This window comes from Numenius arquata, chromosome 11 (assembly GCF_964106895.1).
Source record: "Numenius arquata chromosome 11, bNumArq3.hap1.1, whole genome shotgun sequence".
Taxonomy (NCBI): Eukaryota; Metazoa; Chordata; class Aves; order Charadriiformes; family Scolopacidae; genus Numenius; species Numenius arquata.
In genome coordinates, this window is record NC_133586.1 from 19,074,739 (window position 1) to 19,086,885 (window position 12,147).

At 35.6% G+C, this 12,147-nt stretch overlaps 1 protein-coding gene across 1 annotated transcript in view; it reads left to right on the top strand.

Moving 5' to 3' along the window:
• The window catches only part of TLN2 (talin 2), a 190,969-nt gene that overhangs the window by 80,058 nt on the left and 98,764 nt on the right, over nucleotides 1–12,147 (top strand). The window contains exons 4-9 of the mRNA XM_074155555.1: nucleotides 1,531–1,701; nucleotides 3,406–3,503; nucleotides 4,166–4,295; nucleotides 5,747–5,899; nucleotides 6,768–6,910; nucleotides 8,407–8,534. Coding sequence (XP_074011656.1) covers nucleotides 1,566–1,701; nucleotides 3,406–3,503; nucleotides 4,166–4,295; nucleotides 5,747–5,899; nucleotides 6,768–6,910; nucleotides 8,407–8,534 — 788 coding nt within the window. The 5' untranslated portion in view covers nucleotides 1,531–1,565. The remainder of the gene's footprint in view (nucleotides 1–1,530; nucleotides 1,702–3,405; nucleotides 3,504–4,165; nucleotides 4,296–5,746; nucleotides 5,900–6,767; nucleotides 6,911–8,406; nucleotides 8,535–12,147) is intronic.

Genomic DNA, 12,147 nt, shown 5'->3' on the forward strand with positions numbered 1-12,147 from the left:
TAGTGGAGAACTCTTCCACTCTGTAGTTTCTTAGGATATTTTTGGTTTTGTAATGCTCTGATGTTTGCTTATGTACAAACGATAAAGTGCTAAACTGAACCCAGTTATGGTGAATGTCTATGAAAATACTGCAGAGATTTATATTTTGTCCTGCATTTTTGTGCTTCTGCTTATACAGAACAATTACTTCTGAAACGTAAAGACCCTTCGGATGGGTGTTAGGAAGTAGTATTTGGTAGTAGGGAGAGATCTTCATTTGTTTGTCAAACCTCTGCCTAGAATGATTGGTTCAAAATACAGATTGTTTGGTTGTCAGACACTGATAAATTAGAAAAGCACTGAGCTGTGTGCATTAATGCTTCTTGTATGTTTTTTGTTCATTCACCCCTTTTCCTTTGTCTGATAATCTTATCATATCTAGCATTTCATACTGGTGGTGGCTGGTCTTGGAAGCCATCCCCAAAAATATGGGGGAGGATGACATCTTAGAACCAAAGTTACTCCTAAATGTTATTGGTAGAGAAATTAGTTGTCTGTGCCTTGGGGAAGGGATACAATAACTGATGCAATCATCAATGTATCGGTGCATTGATGAAATGTAAATGCTGCTTCCTCCCTATTCCTTAAAGTGATTTTGTCACACAGTACCAAGTATCTAGGCTGTAAAAAGGTGCACAATTGGGGTTTAATCTTTTGTTTAGCTATTAGAATTTGTCCTGCTTAAATTGTCCTCAGTGGCAGTAGTCCATAGAATCTCCCATCATCCTATTTAAAATACACATACATGAATTTATGAAGAAAATATTTGGGGATTCTAGTAGATTCTGTATTTATGCAGAAAGGACTTCAGTTACGAAGAGTTCTTGGAGATAGCTATGGAAAGCTTAATGATGGAAGAGTGGTTTGGAGTGTTATGACAGCAAGGGCAGACACTTGAGACAAAACCCAGAGTACCTACAAAATGAAACAAAACAAAAAGCATCTGTAGCTTCCTGTTTCGGTAGACAAATGCTGTCAAATCCAGTGAAGTTTCTGAAATAGAACTAAAATGAAAAATAGCACAACACAGTATCGCACACTTCAGAGTCTCCAGAAAGGAGAAATTATATACTAAGAAAATCCTGCCTCGATTTAAGTAGTTATTCTAAGCTGTTAATTACCAGCTAATCTAAATGGGCTAGTAAAAAGGTTTGGTGAGAGAAAAATAATTTTCTGTCAGTAATAAATATGTTGGCAATATACCCAATAAGTGTATTGTTTTCTTATGCACCATTTTGATAAACCTCAGGCAAATTCTCAACACTTAACTATGTGTACACGTTTTTGGAAAATGAATTTCCAATATACCAAGAAAAAGACATGTTTTGTTTAGTTTCTAGCTTGATGAAGCTAATGAGGCTTTATACAGAACTGTATTTGAATACGTATAATTCTACTGAACTGATTTCTTCTTTTTTTAAATGGAAAGTTGAGTGTATTAAAGTATTAAATTGAGAATTCTAAGCAATAATACCATTATTACTTTTTCAGATACTTTAGTAGGAACTTGCAAGTGACTTGACACCATGGTAGCTCTTTCCTTGAAGATCTGTGTCCGCCAATGCAATGTAGTGAAGACGATGCAGTTTGAACCATCTACTGCAGTGTATGATGCCTGCAGAGTTATTCGTGAACGAGTGCCAGAGGCTCAGACAGGGCAAGGTGAGTTCCTGCATTTGTCCTTAGTCAATTCATTGGCTGAATTGAAAATAAACACAGACCCATGGGCGGTTTTTTGCACTATTCTGTTCCTTCATTTATTTTTCAGGTTGGAGGGTTTGAGTTTTTATTTAAATCATAAGGCTCTGGAGTGAAAGGCACAAAGTGCAAACAGATTTTTCTTCCTTCTGTTCTGACAGAGGTTTTTCTACAAAGGATACTTTTTTGTGGAACTTTGTGACTTCTTAAATAAATTGCTTGTTTGCCTGGAAGATGATTTTTTCCCTGCTTGGAGAACAATTTTTGTGGTACTATCTTTTTAAAGTTATGTTTGTGGTAATGCTTTCCATTGAAATCTGGGCCAACTTATTTTTTTGCTTCAGCAGAAGAAGGGACAACAGGAATTGCAAAAGAATGGCTGGACATCTCAAAAATACGCAAAGGGAAATGTTTGAAACTGGTTAATAAGTGAAAGCATCACCATGCTGTGCATACCATATTCAGAACACTGCTACATGTTAGTCAAATCTAACTGTCTCTGTACCTGTTGAGCAAATTAGATGAATGCAGACTGTGAAATATGTCATCACTTGGACAAAAACTTTGGTTTAAACATAGTCAAAGTTGTCAAATTCAGATTATTCAGAATCCTTTCTTTGTACTGTATATAATGCCATTGGAATGTAATTCTTAAAGCAGATTGTTTATTGAGTTTTATTTGCAGCTGTCAACCTTTAGAGCTGTTTTGAAAATCTTGTCTGCACTGTTAGAAAAACTTATCAGTAATGGACAATGTTACCGTTACTTAGAAATGCTTCTCCTATGCAGGAGTCCTTAGGAAGTCTAGTTACACAGATTCAATTTTTCAGATGCAAGATGTGCATTTTTACCTTTGTGCTCTCAAGGCAGTTATTTTGAACAGCTGTTAAATTCAGAGAAGTTGAGAAATAAATATCCCTGAACACCACGAACCACATATAAAGGAAAAGCCCTACTGTATAATCTGAAAAGAGTTCCTAGGTTTTCTATGTGATTGCAGTGCTATTATGAACTTCAAAAAACTTTTATGAAGTTCAGTGATGAACAGAAATGAGAGTTTTATCATTTACTTGTGATTCTGAAAGAATTAATTGGCATATGTTTAGCCTGCAATAGATGCAAGTTTTTCCTGAGATTTTTATTATGGTTATAATTCTAGAAGCCTTGTATTTTTTAAATGTCTAAATCTGAAGCATCTACCAAAAAGATTCTGAAGTTTAGCATAAACACAATATCTGAAGGGTTGAAAGCAGACTATATTTATTTTTAATAAAACTACTGCTTAAAATAGTATGCTATGGTTAAGCCCAAACTGCTTGTATCTTTGGTTAGTCAATTCCAAGGCAGGACCTATAAGCATTTAAAAAAGATCATCTTCAAGGGAAATAATTACAAATATAATACAAATTACACAGGACATGTGACATGTTCTTGCTTAGTGAAGCTTTTGTTCTGAGTCTTCTATAAAGCCTGATCGACCCTGCTGTCTGCTGCTAAGCTAAATATTTTCTGAAGCACAGAAAAAATTTTCTATCCAAGTTCATTAAGAGTGGAAGGGAAGTGTTATGGAAGCTTAACCCTGAAGCTTGAATAACCTTGAAAAAAAACATGTTGGCTTTATTAGATTTGATATTTTTTCAATGAGTCTCTGTCTCTTCTGTTCCACAGCCTCTGACTATGGATTGTTCTTGTCAGATGAAGACCCTCGAAAAGGTATATGGCTGGAGGCTGGAAGAACACTGGATTATTATATGCTGAGAAATGGGGTATGGTGCAAGTCTGTTGCTTCATTCATCAACATGTTTTTAGAAAACTTGTTTCCCAAGTAGCGAGAAGAATGTTTAGCATTTGGAAGAGTAGGAGGGTCTTGAGTCTGTTCCTGAAATTGTCCCACTTACCTTCCTTGCTGGTAGGTAGTTTGTTCCTGTGTCTGGCCGTGACTGTGAGCTACTGTGGCCAATAGTGTCTTCATAGAACGATTAACAGAAAGAGATAAAAAAAAAAAAAAAAGGTTTTGTAATAAGCTTTATATTTGAGGTGACCTTGCATTATAGTGTAGGTTTGTTTTGTACTAAAGATGATGAGGTCATACTTGTTCACATTATGGCCAGCTTGCTTACAACCAGAAGGCATTTCTATCCTTTTTAAATGGTAAACTAGTTTTTGCAGCACAAAGGTGCTTTAGTCCATCCTGCCCTGTCTAGGTTTCGGTCTTGCCAGCTAGGATAAGTTCTTGAGAAATGGCGCTGGCAGAACTAAAAGTAGTCACTTCTCAAGTTTGTTACATGAGTAAGTTTGCCTGTATTATAACAAAGGAAAAACTCAGCTTGGGGAGTGGGGAGAGAATGCTGTTTTCGGCATCTAAGTTACTGGGTTGGCTCATGGTGGCTTCCAAAAGCATATAGAAACAGTATTGTTTACTTCTTAGGATATATTGGAGTACAAAAAGAAACAGAGGCCTCAGAAAATACGTATGCTGGATGGTTCAGTGAAAACTGTCATGGTGGATGATTCTAAAACAGTTGGTGAATTGCTGGTTACCATTTGCAGCAGGATAGGTAAGTTTTTGGGACCCACATACTTAAGCATTTGTTTTTCTGCCATATCTTCACTTTTAGGGTGTTATGTGTATTACTGGCTAGAAATTGTAACATATGTTTAAAAAAAGTTTAAGTTTGTTATCAGTTAACAATTACCAGATGCTTTTTTGAGATCTGTTTTCCAGGTTTTATGGAAGTTGGTAGAGAGTTAGCTATATCCTTCAACTTCAGTATTCAGCAGTTGAAGGCACAAAGTAATCTGACAGTACAGTTATAATTTTTTTTTATTATGTTACCTTTTACATACGCTTTCCTGCTATGTAGCAGAGAATTAGAACTAAATTTATACTTAATTTTAATGGGATAAAAGATAAATACAGTTAACCTTGAAATATACCTAAACTTAGGGCTCTATGTTGTTTTGATAAAGAGTTGATCACAGTACAGTATCATTTGTGAAATGACATATGGAAACCATCCAGAGCAGCTGGTCAAAAATGTGTCATATTGGTTATAGTCTGGTTTTGTATTTATCTAAATAGAGACATTTTGGAAAACTAATCCATATTTAACTATAAACATGCATCCAACATGGATTAGTTTAAATCATCTTAAACCCTTGCTTAATTCTCGTTTAGAATTAAAGTGGCCTTAATTTGATTTAGATTAATTTACTTGGAAAGTAATTAAGCTAAATTTAAATTAATCCGTTTCAATTTTGTTTGAGTGTTTCTATGCTGGATTCTAACGTGCTATGTAACTGCTTTACTTGAAAAATTAGTTTGACATATTTTCATGAATGTGGTCGTGTAGGTGAGCATTTAATTTGCATGATTTACCAAACAGTGGGAAAAAACAAGCAGAACAAAGGAATAAGAACAACTTAGCCCTTATGCTAAATGTTTTGAACTGAGTTTTGATTCAGTTTCATGTAAAATTCATAGGAAATCTTGAGTTTTAAAACTCTAAAAAACCCCCACAGTTCACGTGGTTTCTATTCCTCAGTCTGCTCTGCCACATTTCTTTTGCACATTGTGGGCAAGCTGAAATTACTCAGTTCTCACAAAGCAATTGCAGGCATCCATGAAAGGAAATTTACTATGCTGTGTCTCCATTCTGGAATTTACTGCTCTTTTAAATCCAATCATGTTTTTAGACTGGTAGCTTCTCTTGGTAGATTAAAAAAAAAATTTACTGTCTTTCTGAAAGTGGCAAATGCAGCATATGACAAAGGAATGATGTATTTAAAGTATTATGCCAGATATTGGAGAGATGTCTTAAATGCAGAAGTTGTGGATTATTCTTGGGATCTCCTCCTCCATACACTGTTTTAGTATTTTATCTGGAATTTCTTTACTATACTTGAAATGAACCATTGGTGTTCTAATATCTGGAAAAAAATATTTTACCCATCCTAAAATGTATTAAATCTTTACTGTTACAAACCCTGAATTTATTTATAATTCCAGGAATAACAAATTATGAGGAATATTCCTTAATTCAGGAAAGCATCGAAGAGAAGAAAGAGGAGAGTACCGGAACGCTTAAGAAAGACAGGACATTGTTGCGTGATGAAAGAAAAATGGAAAAACTGAAGGCAAAGCTTCATACAGATGATGATTGTGAGTAGTGTATTCCAGGATAATTCATTGATTACTAGCTTTCCATGGTATAGTACAAGAAAACCATAGAAGAATACATTTTTAGATTCTTCAGTGTGTCTCAGTTGATCCCTACCTGTATTTTCTGTCTTCATATATAATGTCTGCTACTGAGTACTTTTTAAATCAGTTAAATGGACAAGTTATGTCTATCTGTGAGAGTTAGTAGATATTTCAAGGTGGTTTTTGTTACTTTTTTGGTAGGGGAGTTGTAATTTAAGTGTAAAGGGTCATTTCTATAATGACCATCTTATTCCCTTCATTAAAGTTGGATATTTAAATATTGATGCCTGTTGAAAGCCATCAAAAGGTACTTTTGTCTTTGAAGGTATAAATTTTTAGTGTAAATGAAATTTACCAAAGAACTAGGACCGTGTTTGATTTTGTGTCATGAGAAGTCATGAGAACCATTTTTTCTATGATTAACTGTGACTGGCAGGAAGATGTTTTAAAATTGTATTCAGGGGTAAGAAAAGTAAAGAGAACAATTGGTTTTAGGGGGAAAATGTGGTAAACTTTTAAGTAATTTTGCAATGAAGGGGTTTGAAGATCTAAATTTAGTATTAAAATGTTACTGTAGTTGTTTCTTCAACAATATTAATGGTGTTTTATGCTATAGTAAATTCTTGTTTCTCAGCAGTGCTGCTGTTCAGTTCTCATTTGTAGCAACCATCAACACTGACGACTAGAAACAGAAATGAAAGCAACATTTTTTTGCTGAGTTTTCCCCTCCAGAGAAAATGCCAAATATCACATGATTTTCACAACAGATGCTAACACTGGCAACACTGGGTATTTAACAATGTCCCTGTCTGTGGTTTTGTTACAGTAAATTGGCTAGATCACAGCCGAACTTTTAGGGAACAAGGAGTTGATGAAAATGAAACACTGCTGTTGAGACGAAAGTTCTTTTATTCAGACCAGAATGTAGACTCAAGAGATCCTGTTCAGCTTAATTTGCTTTATGTTCAGGTACAGTATGTTGACCAGAAACACAGGTTCTACCTTGTCTGAGGAAACCTGCATAGGTTAATAAGAAAAATTTTGTTGCTGAAGTACTCCATCTTCTAGAATTCCAGTTCTTGGAGGTACTTTGATTTTACTTTTTTTGTCTATCCCTCTAAGAACGTGTGATAATACTGAGGCTTTGCTGATTCATCTTAATCAAATACTTTCAACCCAATTATAATGGACATTCAACCAAAATCCACTGACTTTCACGTCCTTGTCCTGGTTTCCTTAAAATTCATGGATGTCTTTAGTCTTTTAAGTTGTTCTTTTTAGTTTTTCTCCACACTCTCTTCTATAGGTGCTTTCTCTGTAATACGGAATCTCAGGTCACTCTTGCAACCAGCTTTCTGCTTCTCATCTCTTTTCTCTTCTGCCTGAGCTATGAGAGAGCTTCTTCCGCACTCCCTTTCCAGTCTTCAACCCAGGCAGTGCACAAGGCAGACAGACTTCCTGTTCGAAATGGGCAATATCATGTAATATCATGGGAGTCTGTCTAGGCAGGTTCCCCAGACTGTTAGAGGTACAATACATACCTTAGCAAAGCGAGGAGTTTTATGCAGAAGATACTATTTAGCTGAAGGCTCCAGTGCAGTTGCCTGTAACGTAGTCTGAAAAAAAGCAGGCTTTTAAACTCTTGGACAAAAAGTTTTTTTTTTAAAGAGTAAAAAAAAAAAATAATTGGAAGTTTAATGGAATGTTCAACTGATACACTTGCAGCTGATTCAAATGGGATTGCTCTGAATTACATTTTAAAACTGAGACAAAAGATAAAGATGTCATTGCTTGTAAGACTGCATTACATTTTTCAAGTATTTTAGAAGACTGGGTCACACTGAGCTGTTTTCCTGCCACTTAGGTATTTCTTTCAGGCTACTGTTATGACAGTGTGTGTTGATACGGCCCTGTCCCTGTTTTGTCTAGGGATAGATGAGCCTTCTATTTCCAGAGCTATAACATCCATCATCTTCTATGACCACTAAATTTAAACAAAAGGAAGGAAAATGCTGTTTGCTTTCTCCTGTTGCCATTTCTATAATAGTAATCTGTTTTTTAATTACTAGTTAGGCAAATAATTTTCCCCGCAATTAGAAGGTGGTGAGATAAAAGCTTTTACATTGTGTGTATGTACACAAACATAGATCTGTGTATATATGTGTGTCCATACAGGAAAGTGTGTATAAATACATATACAGCAGGAAATGGGGTGTAAAGTCCTCTTTTGATGAAAGTTGTTACAATTGTGGTTTCAATAAGTCTCTGTAGATATTCACCAGATAATTATCTACACCACCACCACCCCATTTTTTTATTAAACATATCTAGAATGGAATAATAAAGATATTCAAACAGAAAAATGTGTTGCTGGATTTTTGGGCAGTGTTCAAGATTTCAAGGAATTTCAGAGATGTAGTAGTTATTTTGAATGTCCCTGACATGTCTTTGTTTACCTCCTATAGGCTCGTGATGACATTCTGAATGGTTCCCATCCTGTCTCCTTTGAGAAGGCCTGTGAGTTTGGAGGCTTTCAAGCACAGATCCAGTTTGGACCTCATGTAGAACACAAACACAAACCTGGATTTTTAGAGTAAACACTTCTAACTTCTAAATTTGGGTGACCTCAGGTGTAACTAATGTTGAATTGTCACAGACTAAATGCATTGTGGTACTCTAAGAAGAGGTAATCAGGTTGAGTATGTTTTCTGTAGCAATCTCCCTGTGAAAGGAGCCTTATTGCACAAATCAGCAACCCCAGTTGATGAGGGGACCTTTGGCAGTGGCTTATTAGGCAGCACAGGGTACCAGCTCCCCCCAGGGTGCCAGTTAAATAAACAGTTGGATTCTCCAACCACCTGGTAATATAGCAGAACTGGGATTTTGTTCTTCCTTAGAAGTCTACTTTTGCCTGCATGTAGTAATGCCATGTGTGAATTAAGGGTACATCAGTATGTATCACAGAGATTTGATCTGCGAGGAAAGTACATGAATGGAAAGATGCTCTGTCATTTGAATAAAGTTAATATTGCTGTGCATAGAGGTTAAATTTTCCAAACTTTTTAGAGGCAATCAGTTGTTGAGATTCCCCCTCTCATGGCATTGTATGAATGGAGATCTAGAATTGGGCGCTCTGTTTCAGACATGGGTGGGAGTTCTGCTTACAAGTGGCACATCCTTTAACTTTTTTTGTGATACTAAACTTGCCCTGCTAATAGCAGTAAAGTTTGCCCAAAATTCAGATATCCCATTTTTCTACCAATTTTGATTTTCTGATCGGTTTGCCTGCTATAGAATTAACCAAGGCTGGAGTCTGAGGAAAAGAATGTGAGAAGGTAAAAGAAAGCTATTTACTGCACAGTCCATCAAGCCTTGCCTACATATGAGGCTCATACATGCGTTAACGGGGTGCACAAAAGAATGGGTGCATATTTGATTTCTGTCCTGTTCCACTGGCTGAGTGCTCAATGCTGACTGTGACTCAGCACTGACTTCCTTGGTGAGTCTGGTGTTTACTCTGTCTCTGGGAATTGCTTTGAAATGGTGGCTTGCTTTGGAACATACAATGCTGCAACATTAGTTGTTTGAAACACTTCACTTTTGAAAGATTTTCCTGAAGTAGCAGTTCAGTGATGCAAACAAACCACATGAACAAACATCCTTCAGTTCTAGTTAATAATCAGCTTTTCTTTGTACTGTTTGTTTGCTACTGATTTGGCCCATGAACCTTTCCTAATAGGGCTACTGATGTCTCTAAGAGTTATGGAGATCCAGCATAATAGCTCCAGTGTACTCCTAGGTCTCGTTCCCTAGAATTGTAATCAGTTACTCAACAATCTTCCTCTGGAATTTGTCCATTGTCTACTTATTCTTCCCTTCTCCCTTCACTCATTCAAGAGTATTCCTACAGCAAACCATTAGTGTATTGCCTCATGACAGTCTAGTGTTGTTTCACGGTAATGTTTCAAGAGTTAGGTGTTCCCAGCAATAGTTGGCTTTAATTTTTAAAACAGTAATTCCCCACAGACTTAACCAGCAGTTTTTGCAGTTCAGTTGCTTAAATTTTTTGATGTTTTTCTAGGTGATCTCCTTGGTCTTTTTGGTGTAAAGAGTTGGTTTGTTGTTGTTTTTTTCTTCTTTTTTTAAGCTCCTATAAAGTACCTGTGTTTTACGGTGGACTGAAACTGCTGGCTGGATGATATTTTTACTTTGTATGCAATGCTAGATAGTTTGAAGTCCATCACAGAATAAAGTCATCACGCATATAAAGTGCATTATCTTTTTTTTTTTTTTTTTTAATTCCTAGTAGAAATGAAAGGTATAAATAACTGAACTGTATGTGAGAGACAACATTGCTCCACTGGAAATCATTTGGAACCAGAATTTCAAAAGTTTAAAGCCTTGTTACTTTCTTCATGGAATTTTCTCTACTATTGTTTTATTTTAATTTAAATGGACCATGACTGGATTAGGATCAAGCCTTGCAGGTCACTAAGTGTAATCGCTTACTGTCCTGGTGTATAATCAGTTCCATAAAATTAAGGATTTCTGATTTAGAAGTAATTCTCTTTTTGCCCTCTGTAGAGGAGCCTGCTCCAGAACTGTAAGTCCCTAGTCATTGCCTTCTAATTTCAAGTGTACATGTTTATGATTTAGTGTTCTATGCGTTTGGCTGTACATAGCCTTTTTGTGAAACCTCATGCTTTTGTTTTATGAGTCTGAAGAAGCCAATTACTCCTAACTCATTATGGACAATATATATAAATAGTGTAGATGAATGCTGAATTTTTTTTTTTCTAAAAATGCATCTCTTGTCCTTTCAGAAAAACTTTAGGTGTTTGTTTTTTTTTTTTTCTTAAAAAAGATTAAGCTTTTTTAAAGTTTCATCCAACTATTTCCTACTCTTTGGTGGATGAACATTGATTCTTTTCAGGTATGAAAGTAGTTATGTTTTATGTAAGCTGTATGCTGTAGCTGACTATGTGAGATACATTCGAGAGGTGTCCATTTACTCACCACTGAAAGCTGAACATGCTACAGATTCACTTAAGCAGAATCTGTAACAGAATAGTAATTAGTATTTCATAGCATTGTTTTGAAACAACTTAGTTTGTTGTGTCTGCAATGTGTTTATACATAGAGATCTTCTGTATCTTTTTTTGTCATTGATAAATGATTCTTGGCACAGAAGAAGATCACTTTAGTATTGGTTGTTGGAATTTCCTTGAAGCTCATGCCAAAGTAAATTGTGAAAACTCTTAAACTATCAAATTGCAAATAGTCCATCTTCATGCCCTTTCTCGTACAGCTGAAGTTTTGCATTGCACCTACAGAGGTACACTGTGTTTAAATTTGCCAAGAGAATATTTAAGAAAGAACTCATGCTCTTCATATGCAGGTAGGAAAGGAGCAGCTGAAACTGCCCACCTCAGCTTTTCATTTCCAAGCCCGCTTGGTGACCAGTAAGCTCAATTCTTTTGTGTAGCCTGTTTTACTGTCTTAAACTGTCTTTTTCAAGAATACTGGATATTCCTTTATGCTAATGAAAAACAAGCAGTATATTGGCACTCGTATTTTTTTTTAAGAACTGTAGGAACAAACTCACAGTAAATGAAGTTAAATAAATACTACTTGCTATTAGATTGCTTTTTTAAATCTGAGTTCATTGTCCCTTGTAATAATGTGTAACTAAAGAAGGGTAAATGGTAATATTTCCAAGTGTTTTTGCTAACTCCATTAAACAAGCTGCTAAATAAAGTTAAACTATTGTTGGTTGCATCATAAAGAAAATATCTTTATTATAGGTAGCATTAAAATAATTTCAGTCTGTTTACAACTAGCATTTCACCCTTTCAGTTAAGGTGTTTACTTGTCTTTTTATTGAAGAATAATGGAAGGTGATACAAGGAAAAATCATCTGATCTAACTGCCAGCTGCATGTGCAAGAGTAAACCAATTGGTGCTTAGTGGACAATGCACAAAGTTGTTTTCTTAACTTTTGCTCCTTAAGAAGCTCCAAATAATGTTTGCTCAGCAATGTCTTCATACAGTGTATATTAGTTAACAAAGTAAGTAGACATGCTTAAAATGTAATGATCTTGATAGTTTATCTACACATGGACAGCTGAGAAAACTCCAGTTAATAAAAGATGATAATTGGAAGTGCATTGATAACTATCATTTTTCTATATAAATCCATTTCCAGA